At 42.2% G+C, this 13885-nt stretch overlaps 1 protein-coding gene across 3 annotated transcripts in view; it reads right to left on the bottom strand.

The window, feature by feature from the left end:
- Positions 1-13885, bottom strand: part of thrb (thyroid hormone receptor beta) — an 84404-nt gene that overhangs the window by 9596 nt on the left and 60923 nt on the right. For all 3 annotated transcript variants that reach the window (XM_084080636.1, XM_084080637.1, XM_084080638.1), the window contains exons 3-8: positions 13402-13460; positions 11082-11146; positions 9380-9430; positions 8681-8781; positions 2566-2713; positions 1161-1372 (exon numbers count right to left, since the gene is read on the bottom strand). In XM_084080636.1, coding sequence (XP_083936762.1) covers positions 1161-1372; positions 2566-2713; positions 8681-8781; positions 9380-9430; positions 11082-11088 — 519 coding nt within the window. In that variant the 5' untranslated portion in view covers positions 11089-11146; positions 13402-13460. The remainder of the gene's footprint in view (positions 1-1160; positions 1373-2565; positions 2714-8680; positions 8782-9379; positions 9431-11081; positions 11147-13401; positions 13461-13885) is intronic.

The following is a 13885-nucleotide window of genomic DNA, read 5'->3' as shown; positions in this document are numbered from 1 at the left end:
ATGTTGCGTATGATATGTATATGTTTATATAACGTTGTATATGTTGCGTATGATATGTATATGTTTATATAACGTTGTATATGTTGCGTATGATATGTATATGTTTATATAACGTTGTATATGTTGCGTATGATATGTATATGTTTATATAACGTTGTATATGTTGCGTATGATATGTATATGTTTATATAACGTTGTATAAGTTGCGTATGATATGTATATGTTTATATAACGTTGTATATGTTGCGTATGATATGTATATGTTTATATAACGTTGTATATGTTGCGTATGATATGTATATGTTTATATAACGTTGTATATGTTGCGTGTTGCGTGTTTGCCTGCTGTAGAGGCCGTGACCACTGATGTTATGCATTCGCGGACGGACGGACGGACGGACGGGCGGACGGACGCGGGCAGGGACAGACGTGGTGGTCTCGGTGGTGTCTCGGTCAGGGGCGGACTGGCCATTTGGCATACCGGGCATATGCCCGGTGGGCCGGTGGGCCAGTGGGCCGGTGGGCCACCAGTGTTGCCAGATTCTGTGAGAGAAACAAGCAACCAGGTCTAGGAAAAGCAGCCCAAAAGAAGCGACTATGGGCCAACATGAGCACTGTAACACGTACATCAGCTATTTGAAAATAGCTGATCTACAAGCTCACAACGCGTCGCGATGCGACGCGTTGTGAGCTTGTAGATCGGCTATTTTCAAAAAAAGAAATGCGGGGAAATCATAATAATTGCCATGGGCACATTCTCCAACCATTGCTCCTGCTTTGACAAGTAGCAATTGCTGTGATCTTAGTCTTATATTAGTTTATTAGCTTTATGATGTATTGTTGTTATTAGTATTTTAAATAGTCTGTATTGGTGCTATTGGTAGTAGGTCTTTGGTATTACGGATGTCATGTTTGTCTTTGTTTTGTTATGTCCTGTATTGTCGTTACTGGCAGAGCTGTGTAACATTTTATTTGCCTCTTCTCTTGGCCAGGGCACACTTGTAAAAGAGACACTAGTCTCAATGTGATTTCTCTGGTGAAATAAAGGTTAAATAAAAAAATAAAAAAATAAGCAGATCTGGCAACCCTGTGGGCCTTTCGGACCAACATGCCAGGGCTGAATTTTGGTCCCAGTCCGGCCCTGTGTCTGGTGGTCTCACCAGGAACTTGCGTTTGCTCTTCCAGTGGTTCCCTTGCTGCTGAGCGTTGGTGCTCATGTGGGCGTCGGTCACCATGCGGATCAGCTCCCACTCCTCCCGGCTGGGCTCCTGACGCTCCCACACCGTCTTCTGAAGCTCCTCCTTCCTCCTCCGCTCCCGGTTCTCCTCGATCAGCTTCCGCTTGGCCAGACGCTTGCTGTCGTCCAGGACCACTGTGTGAGAGGGGGGGGGGGGGGTTAAATCCATTTTATAAATAAATTAGTGATAATTTAACCCATTAACACATTGAGACCTGAAGCCCATTCTACATGTCTCCCAAATCTCAACAGTTTTCTGAAAAACGTATGTTTCTATATCAGTGGTGCTCAATCTTTTTCATGTCAAGGACCCCCAACATTATATGTATTTGGCCGTGGACCCCCATCAAAATATGTTGTTCCAGGGACCCCCCAGAAGCAACGATTTGAGTTAAAAATGTTCGCTTTAAAAATATATATATTCAAAGATTTGCACACATTTTCACGATTTAAAAAAAATAGCAGATCTACAAATTCATAGCGCGGCACTCGGTGCCGCGCTATGAGCTTGTAGATCTGCTATTTTTGAATAGCCCAAAGTGTAAAATAATGCGTTTTTAGCTCAAATCTAAAAATGACACAGTTCCAGGTCTTAATGGGTTAAAGGGGAATTTTAACCCACGGTTTTCTTACCTTTTCTATGATGTTATGATGTCTCGCTCGTCTAGCGAGACATCCGGTGGGGCGCATTCATAACATCGTAGAAAAGGTAAGAAAACTGTGTGGCAAAAATTCCCCTTTAACTCCTTCAGTGCCACTGGACGTAAAAAAATAATAATGTTCAGAACCCAAGATATGATGACTTTAAAATGTTCTGCTCCATTCACTTCTTGTTTAACTTCTACTTCTTACTGAAAAAGGCTGTATCTGTGGCTCCTAAGCACTTTTTTTTTTTTTACAATGAATTTTGGCTGTGGCACTCTGTGGCCAAACTGACAGAAATAAGTCAGACACTGAATGAGTTAAGACCGGGAACGCATCTCTGTCATTTTAGATTTTAACCACTTTAACCGTTATACTTTGGTGCAAATCTTTTAATATATCTTTTTAAAGTGAATATGTTTTAAAATATGTTGTTCCAGGGACCCCCCAGAAGCAATATTTGAGTAAATGTTCACTTTCAAAAATAGCTATTCAAAGATTTTCACAGATTTTCACGATTTTTCAAAAATAGCGCACGAGCTTGTAGATCTGCTATTTTTGCATAGCCCAAAGTATGAAATAATGGTTATTGCTCAAATCTAAAATGACCCAGGTGCGTTCCTGCATTGAATGGGTTAAAACGGACGATCCTTTGCTAGTAAATAAAATAAAATGTAATAACTTACGATCGGTTGCCATGCCGACGGCGATGCATTTCTTGAAGCGACACTCCTGGCACTGGTTTCTGGTGACCTTATCGATGATGCATTTGGCCTCGTACTTACAGGAGTAGGTCGGGTTCAGGTTCTTCTGGATGCTTCTCCTGAAGAAGCCCTGGATTTGAAGGCATATAGAACGTCATTTTGACAGTGGTGTAAAGTAACTAAGTATAATTACTCAAGTACTGTACTTGGGCACAATTTTGAGGATTTTTTTTTTACTTAACCCATTGAGACCTGAAGCCGATTCTACATGTTCTCCTAAATCTCAACAGTTTTCTGAAAAACCTATGTTTCTATATCAGTGGTGCTCAATCTTTTTCATGTCAAGGAACCCCAAAATGATATGTATTTGCCCGCGGACCCCCATCAAAATATGTTGTTCCAGGGACCCCCCAGAAGCAAAGATTTGAGTTAAAAATGTTCGCTTTGAAAAAATATATATACCGGTATTCAAAGATTTGCACACATTTTCAATATTTTTCAAAAATAGCAGATCTTAATGGGTAAATTGGAGTATTTCCATTTTTATATACTTGTACTTCTACTCCACTACAATTATTTGAAAACTTATGTCATTAGTAACTTTGTAGATCATTATTGCAAAACGTACATTAACCACTTCAGGCCTATTTAAACGTTGGCTATTTGAACATAGCAGATCTACAAGCTCACAAAGCGTTGCGATGCGACACGTGAGCTTGTAGATCTGCTATTTTCAAAGGATTTTTTAATACATTTTAAACTTGTGAAATGGGACATTCTGCATAATGAGTATTTTACTTTTGGTACTTTAAGTACATTTTGATACCAATATTTTTGTTTGTACTTTTACTCCAGTCAATTTTTTATTCCGGACTATTATTTGTAACAAAGTATTCCTACAGTGCAGTATTGATACTTTTACTTAAGTAAAACATGTGAGTACTTCTCCCACCATGTTGACCTGTTGTTTACAACGTTGGTTCTCAAAGTGGGGTCCAGGGACCCCCAGGGGTACTTGAGGGGGTTCCAGGGGGTCCCCAGCTAAATGATGGACAGGGACCAAATGGACCCTTATGGGTCTGTAACTCTGAGAGTGTACAAATGGAACCAAATGGACCCTTCTGTGTCTGTAACTCTGAGTGTGTACAAATGGACACTCTCATTTGTACACTCTCAGAGTTACATTAACATTAATCTCTCAAGAACAGATTCCGACCTGCGGTGGAATCTGTCGGAGCGGTTCGTCCTAACCAGTGCGCATTGGCTAAAAGTGGGCGTGCCTTCAGATCAGGAAGTGGGCCGCGCTTTACCCAATCAAATGTAGTGGGCGGGATTCACGTGTCCATCCACCATAATCCACCCTCCCCCCCTCGAAACTAGCCGAAACTAATTTAACAATAGCGTCCTCGGAGCGGACAAAACCACGGAAAGATATTCACATTTTAAATTACTCTTTCATCATAGAAACAAGTGGGCTTATAACCAAAACCATCCATGTTCTCTGGGAGAAGTGGTGTTAGTGTTCCGTGTAGAAATATTGTTAGTGGGAATGAAAACATGGTCGCACCAACCGGAAGTGATGCGCTATAGGCAGACATGAAACCGGTGTTTCCCTGCGCTCTAGTCTAACATTATACTCCTGCCAGACTCCACAGAATATCAGAAAAGCAGAGGTCGCTGTTTTTCATTTTCTGTGGGGTCTGGCTACGCGAGACTACATTAACATTGATTTTACAATATGAATTGGGGTCCCAGAGATAGAGATGTCATTAAATGGGGGTCCGTAGCCCTAATGCATGTTAAACTGGGGGTCCTTGTGGTTGAAAAGTGTTTGAGAATCACTGCTATAGAGCCGTATCTAAAATCTTCTCTTATGGGGGTCCCTGGCTTATCTTTTCAAATGGGGGTCCGCGGGCTAATAAGTGTCAATTTGGGGGTCCTTGACATGAAAAAGTTTGAGAACCACTGGTTTACATAAACAGAAGCATCATTTCACCGGCTGATAACAGCCGAGATGAGTGTTAAAAATTTTAAATTTACTGCTTTCTATAGTTTTAGCAATTTTCACAATCTTTTTTTACAGTGTTTTCACAGTGGGCGGGGGCATTCTGTCCGGTGGCTAAATATGTATTTTTTTAACACATTAACCCGGCGTTTTCTTTATTATTATTTACAGTAGCTCTTCTAGCCCCCAATAACTCACATCTGGCCATCTCAGACAGTCGGACCTTTTTTTATTGTGTAAAAAAGGCATATTTAGCCACCGGACAGAATGCCCCCGCCCACTGTAAAAAATATTGCAAAAAATGCTAAAAATATAGAAAGCAGTAAATGAAAAAAAAATTACACTCATCATTTATTTACTTTAATTACAAGCTAAAATATAAACCTTGGTTGTAAAAAACCAAAGTTGTCCTTTAAAAAGAAACAATCTGCAAATTCATCGGAATCGGAAAAAAAAACAAAAAACAAACACATTGGACAAGGTTAACAGAGAGATGTTGTATTGTGTCTGTAAGACATGGAGAACCAGTGCAGTGAATGAAGGGTTGGTGGTAGGACCAGTGATGATGGTGAGATGTGCTCGTATTTACTCTCATCAGGATCCCAGCAGTTTTGGATCTTTTGGAGGATGAAAATAATATCTATTTGTACGGCTGTAGAGTCTTAGGGTTGTGCTTGGTTTGTACTTGGTTGCGTGTCGTGTCACACACTGAAAATACTAGATATTGTTTTCAGCGCCCAACCTTTGGGGAAAGACAAAGGTTGGTAACCTTTTGTCCCTGTACACTAAATATGTATTGTATTCTATGATCCTATAGTTTACTGAGACACTACACTGTCTCTCTGTATTCTATGATCCTATAGTTTACTGAGACACTACACTGTCTCTGTATTCTATGATCCTATAGTTTACTGAGACACTACACTGTCTCTCTGTATTCTATGATCCTATAGTTTACTGAGACACTACACTGTCTCTGTATTCTATGATCCTATAGTTTACTGAGACACTACACTGTCTCTCTGTATTCTATGATCCTATAGTTTACTGAGACACTACACTGTCTCTCTATTCTATGATCCTATAGTTTACTGAGACACTACACTGTCTCTCTGTATTCTATGATCCTATAGTTTACTGAGACACTACACTGTCTCTGTATTCTATGATCCTATAGTTTACTGAGACACTACACTGTCTCTGTATTCTATGATCCTATAGTTTACTGAGACACTACACTGTCTCTCTGTATTCTATGATCCTATAGTTTACTGAGACACTACACTGTCTCTGTATTCTATCTAACTATATAAATGGCGAGCAACTTCCGCACCCTCGGTGGCGACACCCCACAGCTCTGTTATCGAATAAACAACGCACCGCCAGACCACATGTCGCCTACTGACTCGCCACGCCGGCCGCGCTGAATTTACGCCTCGCGTAGGGGACATCTCACTGCTCACTACACCGTTTCCACCGCGCAACATAATTAATTCTACTAACCAAATGTCGGACAAAACGGAAGGGGAGCCCGCTTCGTACCGTTTACCGTGCGCACGACCTCATCACCACAACAGCAGCCAGCCGCTGCGGGGGTTTTTTCCTTTTTTTCCAAACTTTTTTTTTGGTCACCATTTTCTCCAGGCACCATTTCTGGTGTAACGTCGGGTGTTTCTTTTCACCAGCCAATCACCTTTCACGTTGCCACGTCCGTTGCCACGTCGCGCTGACGTACGCTAAACAAGCGCTGCCGTGCGCACAATGCAAACGAGCCCAAAGGCGCGCAAAAATAAGCCGCCCATTGCTTAGACACAAAGTCAGACCTGGCAACGCAGCCTACGCCAATCATGTGTGAGAGATCTACAAGCTATGGGGCAGAGACGCCACCGTATCTTAGCAACAACTACAGCGCTCACTCTCATTGGTCGTGTCACGCTAAGAGCAGTCTCCAGACAATGGCATCGCAGACAGCTTGCTGTTACTGCTGTAGCCATCACAGGCAGTTGCAGCACGACGGACAGGGCGCTGTGATAGCTGCCATGTCGCTAACGCTAACCTGGTTGTCATGCCTGCAGCGGCTGTGCAATCACTTTGTCAACAATGCACGTTCGTGTGGTGAATGTCTACATTGCTGCTCAGTTCGTCCATTGTAGATGGTGTATGTTTGTGTGTGTCTTCTGGAGAACTATGTAGCTCCACAGCAACTACAGTAACTAACGTAATGGCAGGACCGCCCCGTGCAACGCATGTTAGGCTGCATTATGGTCATGTAGTAATTTCACATAATTTCGCTCCGATTACAGCAGTGTTTATCAACCCTTTCACGCCGCCCCCCCCAAATACACGTACTTGATCTGGGACCCCCCCATTCTGTTTGACTCCGTTCCACAAGTAAATATTGTGAAAATAGCCGATCTACAAGCTCGAAACGCCTCACGTTGAGAGGCTTTGTAAGCTTGGAGATCGGCTATTTTCTACATGATTGCCTCTTTCTTACATTCTTTGCCAATGTGGCCGATGTTTTCATAGCATAGTTTATTGACTACTTCTGTTGCAGAAATGGCCATTTCCTTTACTTTCGGTTTTTTATTGTCTCCGCCAGGCCGAAAGGCATGGCGCAAGACTATGTTTCACCCCCTGTCCGTCCGTCTGTGATAGCTAATCTCTCACATCGTTGACTTGATCGCAGCAAAATAACAGCCCGATGTGGAGAGTCAGTGAGACCTGGATAAACGACGTAAAATGTGTCAAAAGGAGTCTGTACGGCTGTCGATAAATGAACACATGACGTCGGTGGGAGAGGAGATATTGTGTCTTTTGGACAAACAGCAGCGTGGTGCTGATGTTTGTTGTGTGAAGCAGCTTAATGTCAGAGTGTTTGTGTTGGAGCGCCTCAGTGCGGCTGCAGAGTTCATGTGCAACCTCTTCCAGAGAGACACAGAGACACTAGAAACTCTGCTGGGGAAAAAAAAAAATGCTGGGCATTGACTTTCCTATGGACATTGATCTACACACTGCAGGTATATCTGCTACACACACAACATCAAACTACACACTGCAGGTATGATGCAGCGTTTGCATTACAGCCAGCATGCCAGCGTAGTTCCCATATGGTTTCAAGGTGGGCTAAACCATATGGACCCCATGTCAGCAATGTCAGCGGCATCCACTTCAGTCCCAACTGCGATGCCCATGCAGGCTATAAGTAGCTTCTACCTGGCCCTTAGGTGGGCCCCAACTACCCATGTTTATGTGGGACCAAGGCGGGTCCTAACTGGGTTTGCCCATGCAGGCTTTCACTGGGTTCTACCTGGGCCCTAGGTGTACCCTAACCAACCACAGTGCAGTGCCCATCGCTCCAATTGTTGTGACGTCAGGGCTCTCAATACTGCACATTGGTGGAGGAGGAGGGGCCGCAGGGCGACCGCACACATCGCTGAACCAATGGTAGCCCACGGATGTTTCCTCTGTGGATTTACAATCTGCCCCTCTATGCCACATATCATCCGCACTACAGGGTCTTCACTGACCGAGCCACGGCCCCACTGACCCTCATGACGCTACGCCACTTAAACGTGCGGCAGCATGCGCTGGGTTGCCAGGTTTGCACAGCCTGCGCCAGAAACAAGCAACCACCTTCATGAAAAAAAAAAAAACACCGAAATGGTCCGCAATGTTCCAGGGGTGTCCCCGCGCGTCCCAACACTCCACAGGGGGTCAGTGGACCATCAGGGGGTCCGCGGACCCCCTGTGGACCCCCTGAAACATAACAAATATTATTTCTTCACATTTTTTCCTTTTTCAAAAAAACTTTTCCACAGTTTCACTCCGGCGATTTGGGTCCCCCAATATACACACGGCCACGCTGGGCCCCGTGCGCGGCTGGGGTTGAGGGGGGCGTAGCCCCCCGAAACTCTAGTGATACTATAGTTTACTGAGACACTACACTGTCTCTGTATTCTATGTATGTGTTTACCTTTACTGTAAGTCACTCTGGATTAAGAGTGACTGATAAATGCCTAAATGGTGATACAGTGGTAGTCATAGTTACCTTACAGCCCTCACAGGTGATACAGCGGTAGTCATAGTTACCTTACAGCCCTCACAGGTGATACAGCGGTAGTGGTATCCCGTAGCCTTGTCCCCACACACAACACACAGCTCATCCTTGTCCAGGTAACTTGGGATGTACCCTAGAACACACACACACACACACACACACACACACACACACACACACACACACACACACACACACACACACACACACACACACACACACACACACACACACACACACGAACCACGTACTGATTATAGCAACATAATTGTTTTTTTTTAAACGGTTAGGATGTAGAATACATGTGTAGAATATATATTCAAAGATTTGCACACATTTCCTGGATATTTAAAAAAAATCGCAGATCTACAAGCTCATACTCTGTGCCACGCTGTGAGCTTGTAGATCTGCTATTTTTGAATAGCAAAATAAATCTAAAATGACACAGATGCGTTCCTGGTTAACTCGATGTTTAAACGATTGCTAGGACCGCCAAATTAATATGTATTTAGCCACGGACCCCCCCTCTGAAAAGAGTTTGTGCGTGGGACCCCCAGATGAGAATATGTTAAAAAAATGAGGGGGAGAGAGAGAGAGAGAGAGAGAGAGAGAGAGAGAGAGAGAGAGAGAGAGAGAGAGAGAGAGAGAGAGAGAGAGAGAGAGAGAGAGAGAGAGAGAGAGAGAGAGAGAGAGAGAGAGAGAGAGAGAGAGAGAGAGAGAGAGAATATTACCATTCTGACTGGACTCATCATCCCAGCTCGGGGAGCATTTGTCTGCTGGATCTGAAACAGACGGAGAGGCATTTATATACACACTATATTCCCTCAGTTATTATTAAACCTATTAATATGACAGTATTCATATTTAACAGCCTGTTAAACCAGGCTGTTTGTTTATTGTACGGCACATTATAATTCAAAGGAATCAGCATTCATTCAAAACATAATAATTCATCATTTATTTGATGGTGGTGTTAGATGTTTGTTAGTGGATGCTGTGGCTTCTCTTTGTCACAGTCTACACAGGTTTATGTTTCAAACAATATTTCAACCTTTTTCTTTGGTATTAATAAAAGAAAAAACAGCCTGAAATGTTGTTTGAAATGACCAAACCGCCCTACTAATGATGTCACTGGTAGAGCTGCAGCCCTCCAACAACACAGACATGTTGTTATAATCAGTGGTTCTCAACCAGTGGTCCGGAGACCACCGGTGGTCCTTGAGGGGGGTTCCAGGTGGTCCCCAGCTAAATGATGGAGAGTTGGTAACCAAATGGACCCTTATAGATCTTTAACTCTTGAGAGCGTGTAATGAAACCAAATGGACCCGTAAGGGTCATTTCCAGTTAGATTATTGTTAAACATCAGCATTACTTAATTTTCATAGAAGTCTACACAATTAGAGAATGTAGAAGAATTGTTATTTTTTGTTCATGTTAGGAATGTACCATCATGTTGGTGACATTATGGACTGAATGGTGCTTCATGTTAGGAATGGACCATCATGTTGGTGACATTATAGACTGAATGGTGCTTCATGTTAGGAATGTACCATCATGTTGGTCACATTATGGACTGAATGGTGCTTCATGTTAGGAATGTACCATCATGTTGGTGACATTACGGACTGAATGGTGCTTCAAAAGGACTGGGTCTGCAACTAAAATCAATATAAACAAATAAACCTAAAAAACTATCATAATGAAAACATTCATTTGAACGTCTAATTTGGGAGAGCATACATACTTTTCCTCTGCCCTTAACTCTCTCAGTGCCAATGAAATAAAAAAATATGTTCATACTGTGCCAGCATTTTTTCATGAGTAAAACAAAATAATAATACAGATGTGCCACTTCAAAACTTCACACGTTACTGTTCTTTCCCTGAAAGTGCCCTGAAAATGTTTTTTTTCCCCTCCCTGTTCTGCCCTTAAAAATGTACTGTTTTGCCCCTGAAAAGAAGTTGTCACTACACACCCCCGTTTTTCCCTTCAACAGACATCCATATACATGAGAACAAAAGAATGTGTGTTGAAGAAGGTGTCAGACTCATTATGAGGCGAAAGGTGATTTGAAGAGGTCCTTGACCAGTTGCTCAAATTAATTAGCATCATAAAAGCAGTGATCATCAAAATAATTAAGCATTTTAAATGCCCTTCTTTGTCCCTCTTATTGCCCTGGGAATCCCCTGAAAATGTACTGTCTTGCCGATGGCAGGACATTTGAAGTTTTGAAATGGCACATCTGTATATATAATATATATATAAAATATAATATATAATAATAATAATAATTAAAAAATCGGGATAACTCGTTCTTGCCTTAAATATAAAACCCCAACCTCCCAAAAATAGAAGGAATCAGTGAGTGTGAAAATGTAACAGTGGTTTTAGTAGAGTTTAATTCAGTTTAAATGGTTGTCATGGTGATAATACCTGACATACTGCTGGGGTTCAAGGCCAAAACCGCATCCTCAGAGCGTCCACGCACATCTGGATACCTGGAAATACACATTAGAATACACATTAACATCTGGATACCTGGAAATACACTAGAATACACGTTAACATCTGGATACCTGGAAATACACATTAGAATACACATTTTAGTGAATTCCAAGTACAGGATCAGTATCGACGCCATTAGAGTTTGGAAGTGTGCATTTCTTTTAATGAGGTTAAGTTTAGAAATAAGTTAAGGGTTAGACATAGTTTTACTGAGGTTAAGGTTAGGAATAAGGTTAGGTTTAGACATAGTTTTACTGAGGTTAGGTTTAGGAATAAGGTTAGGTTTAGACATAGTTTTACTGAGGTTAAGGTTAGGAATAAGGTTAGGTTTAGACATAGTTTTACTGAGGTAAAGGTTAGGAATAAGGTTAGGTTTAGACATAGTTTTACTGAGGTTAGGTTTAGGAATAAGGTTAGGTTTAGACATAGTTTTACTGAGGTTAGGTTTAGGAATAAGGTTAGGTTTAGACATAGTTTTACTGAGGTTAAGGTTAGGAATAAGGTTAGGTTTAGACATAGTTTTACTGAGGTTAGGTTTAGGAATAAGGTTAGGTTTAGACATAGTTTTACTGAGGTTAAGGTTAGGAATAAGGTTAGGTTTAGACATAGTTTTACTGAGGTTAAGGTTAGGAATAAGGTTAGGTTTAGACATAGTTTTACTGAGGTTAAGGTTAGGAATAAGGTTAGGTTTAGACATAGTTTTACTGAGGTTAAGGTTAGGAATAAGGTTAGGTTTAGACATAGTTTTACTGAGGTTACGTTTAGGAATACCAGCTGAATACTGACGGCTTTGCCCCCGGGGCGACTGTGTTTTGGGGCGAGTCTTTTGTTATATACAGATGGAGCAGGAGATGGAGAGAGGGAAACAGATCTCTGATCTAAGTGGTGCTTATATTAGTTGTGCTGAAACTTGACGCATGCAATAAAATATAATGATAGTTTGTCTCTGATTATGAACCACTTTTATTCTGGGGGGAACATAAACCAAAAGTTGCCAATCTAGCTCACAGTCACAACGCGGCGCGCTCCGACGCTTTGTGAGCTCATAGAGTGTCAATGTTTGGTCTTTTTAGTCTCATATATCTTAATAATAAGTCAACTCTCCGAGGGCGAGTGAACGACTGCGTTCCAGATGTCCTCCTGATGGGTTTTTCTTGGCTGACGATGTTTCTATCGTCCATAAAACAGCTCTGAAAGAGATCCAAACGATCGCGTACAGTGGCGTGCACAGACATTTTGAGGGGCAGGTGCTCAAGTAAATTATATATTTTTTTGTTTACCTGGTCTGCTCTTTTTTCCCTCTACACCTATACCTCTTTGCCAAAAATAGCCGATCTACAAGCCCACAACGCCTCGCAGCGCGAGGCGTTGTGGGCTTGTAGATCTGCTATTTTTGGCTAAAGTTCCCCTCAGAAAAGGGATGCTAGGTTTCGAGTGGTTATGGTAAAAAGAAACATCATATCACATAGAGATTTGGCGGACCCCCTGTAGTAACTCTGAGGACCCCCTGTTGAGACCCCTGCTGTAAGCTGAAAAAAAAACATTTTTTTCCCCTTTTTTGCAAAAGGACACTTCTGGTCAAGAGGGCAAAGGGCAGGTGCTCTAGCACCACCTAGAGTCTATCTGTGCACGTCCCTGACGATGTAACTCTATGAGGCAGATCGTTCTGCTTCCCCCCCCCCACGCTAAAACCGGATGTGACGTTTGTGGCCGTTCCTGTCTATCTCCATGCATAGCAGATCTACAAGCTCATAGCGCGGCACCGAGTGTGAGCAAGCTATGAGCTTGTAGATCTGCTATTTCTTTAAGAAAAATCTTGAAAATTTGTGCAAATCCTTGAATAAATATTATTTTAAAGCGAACGTTTTAACTCTTTTAAATCTTTGCGTCTGGGGGATTCTATTCTATTCTATTGTCTTCTAAATCCTAACAGTTTTCTGGGAAAAAAAAGTCAAGGACCACCCAGAATTATGGCCGCGGACCCCCATCTCAAAATATGTTGTTCCAGGGACCCCCCAGAAGCAAATACTCCAGTTAAAAATGTTTACTTTCAAAAAATATATATATATTCAAAGATTTACACACACACACACACACACACACACACACACACACACACACACACACACACACACACACACACACACACACACACACACACACAGATAGATAGAGAAAACAGATACAGAAAAAGAGAGACAAACATCCAGGAGTATCATGATATTTAAACGGTTAATGTCCTCCTCACCTCTTAGTGTTGATACAGTGATATGTGTGTTTAGTTGATGGTCACAGCAGCATTGGAACCTGCAGAACAAAACAAAGGCTCAGAATCAATCAATCTTTATCGTCACATTATCACATTAAGGGTGGTGAAATTCTCAATAAATAAATAAAACATTAAATGTAAATAGGCCACATTGTTCAGCTTCTGACATGCATGTGAAGCCAATGGTTCCACAGTCTAGAGCCATGGTTCTCAAAGTGGGGTCCGGGGACCCCCAGGGGTCCTTGAGTGGGTTCCAGGGGGTACCCAGATAAATGTTGGATAGTTAGTAACCAAATGGACCCTTATGTTGCTGTAACTCTGAGAGTGTACAAATGGAACCAAATGGACCCGTAACGGGTCCATTTGGTTCCATTTGTACACTCTCAGAGTTATATGGTGGTCCGTGGTCTAATGCAGGGGTTCCCAAAGTGGGGTCCAGGGACCCCCAGGGCCCTATATACAT

The sequence above is a fragment of the Gymnoscopelus microlampas genome (assembly GCF_963454915.1).
Source record: "Gymnoscopelus microlampas genome assembly, chromosome: 15".
NCBI classification, from domain to species: domain Eukaryota; kingdom Metazoa; phylum Chordata; class Actinopteri; order Myctophiformes; family Myctophidae; genus Gymnoscopelus; species Gymnoscopelus microlampas.
This window is presented reverse-complemented; position numbering and strand designations above follow the sequence as displayed.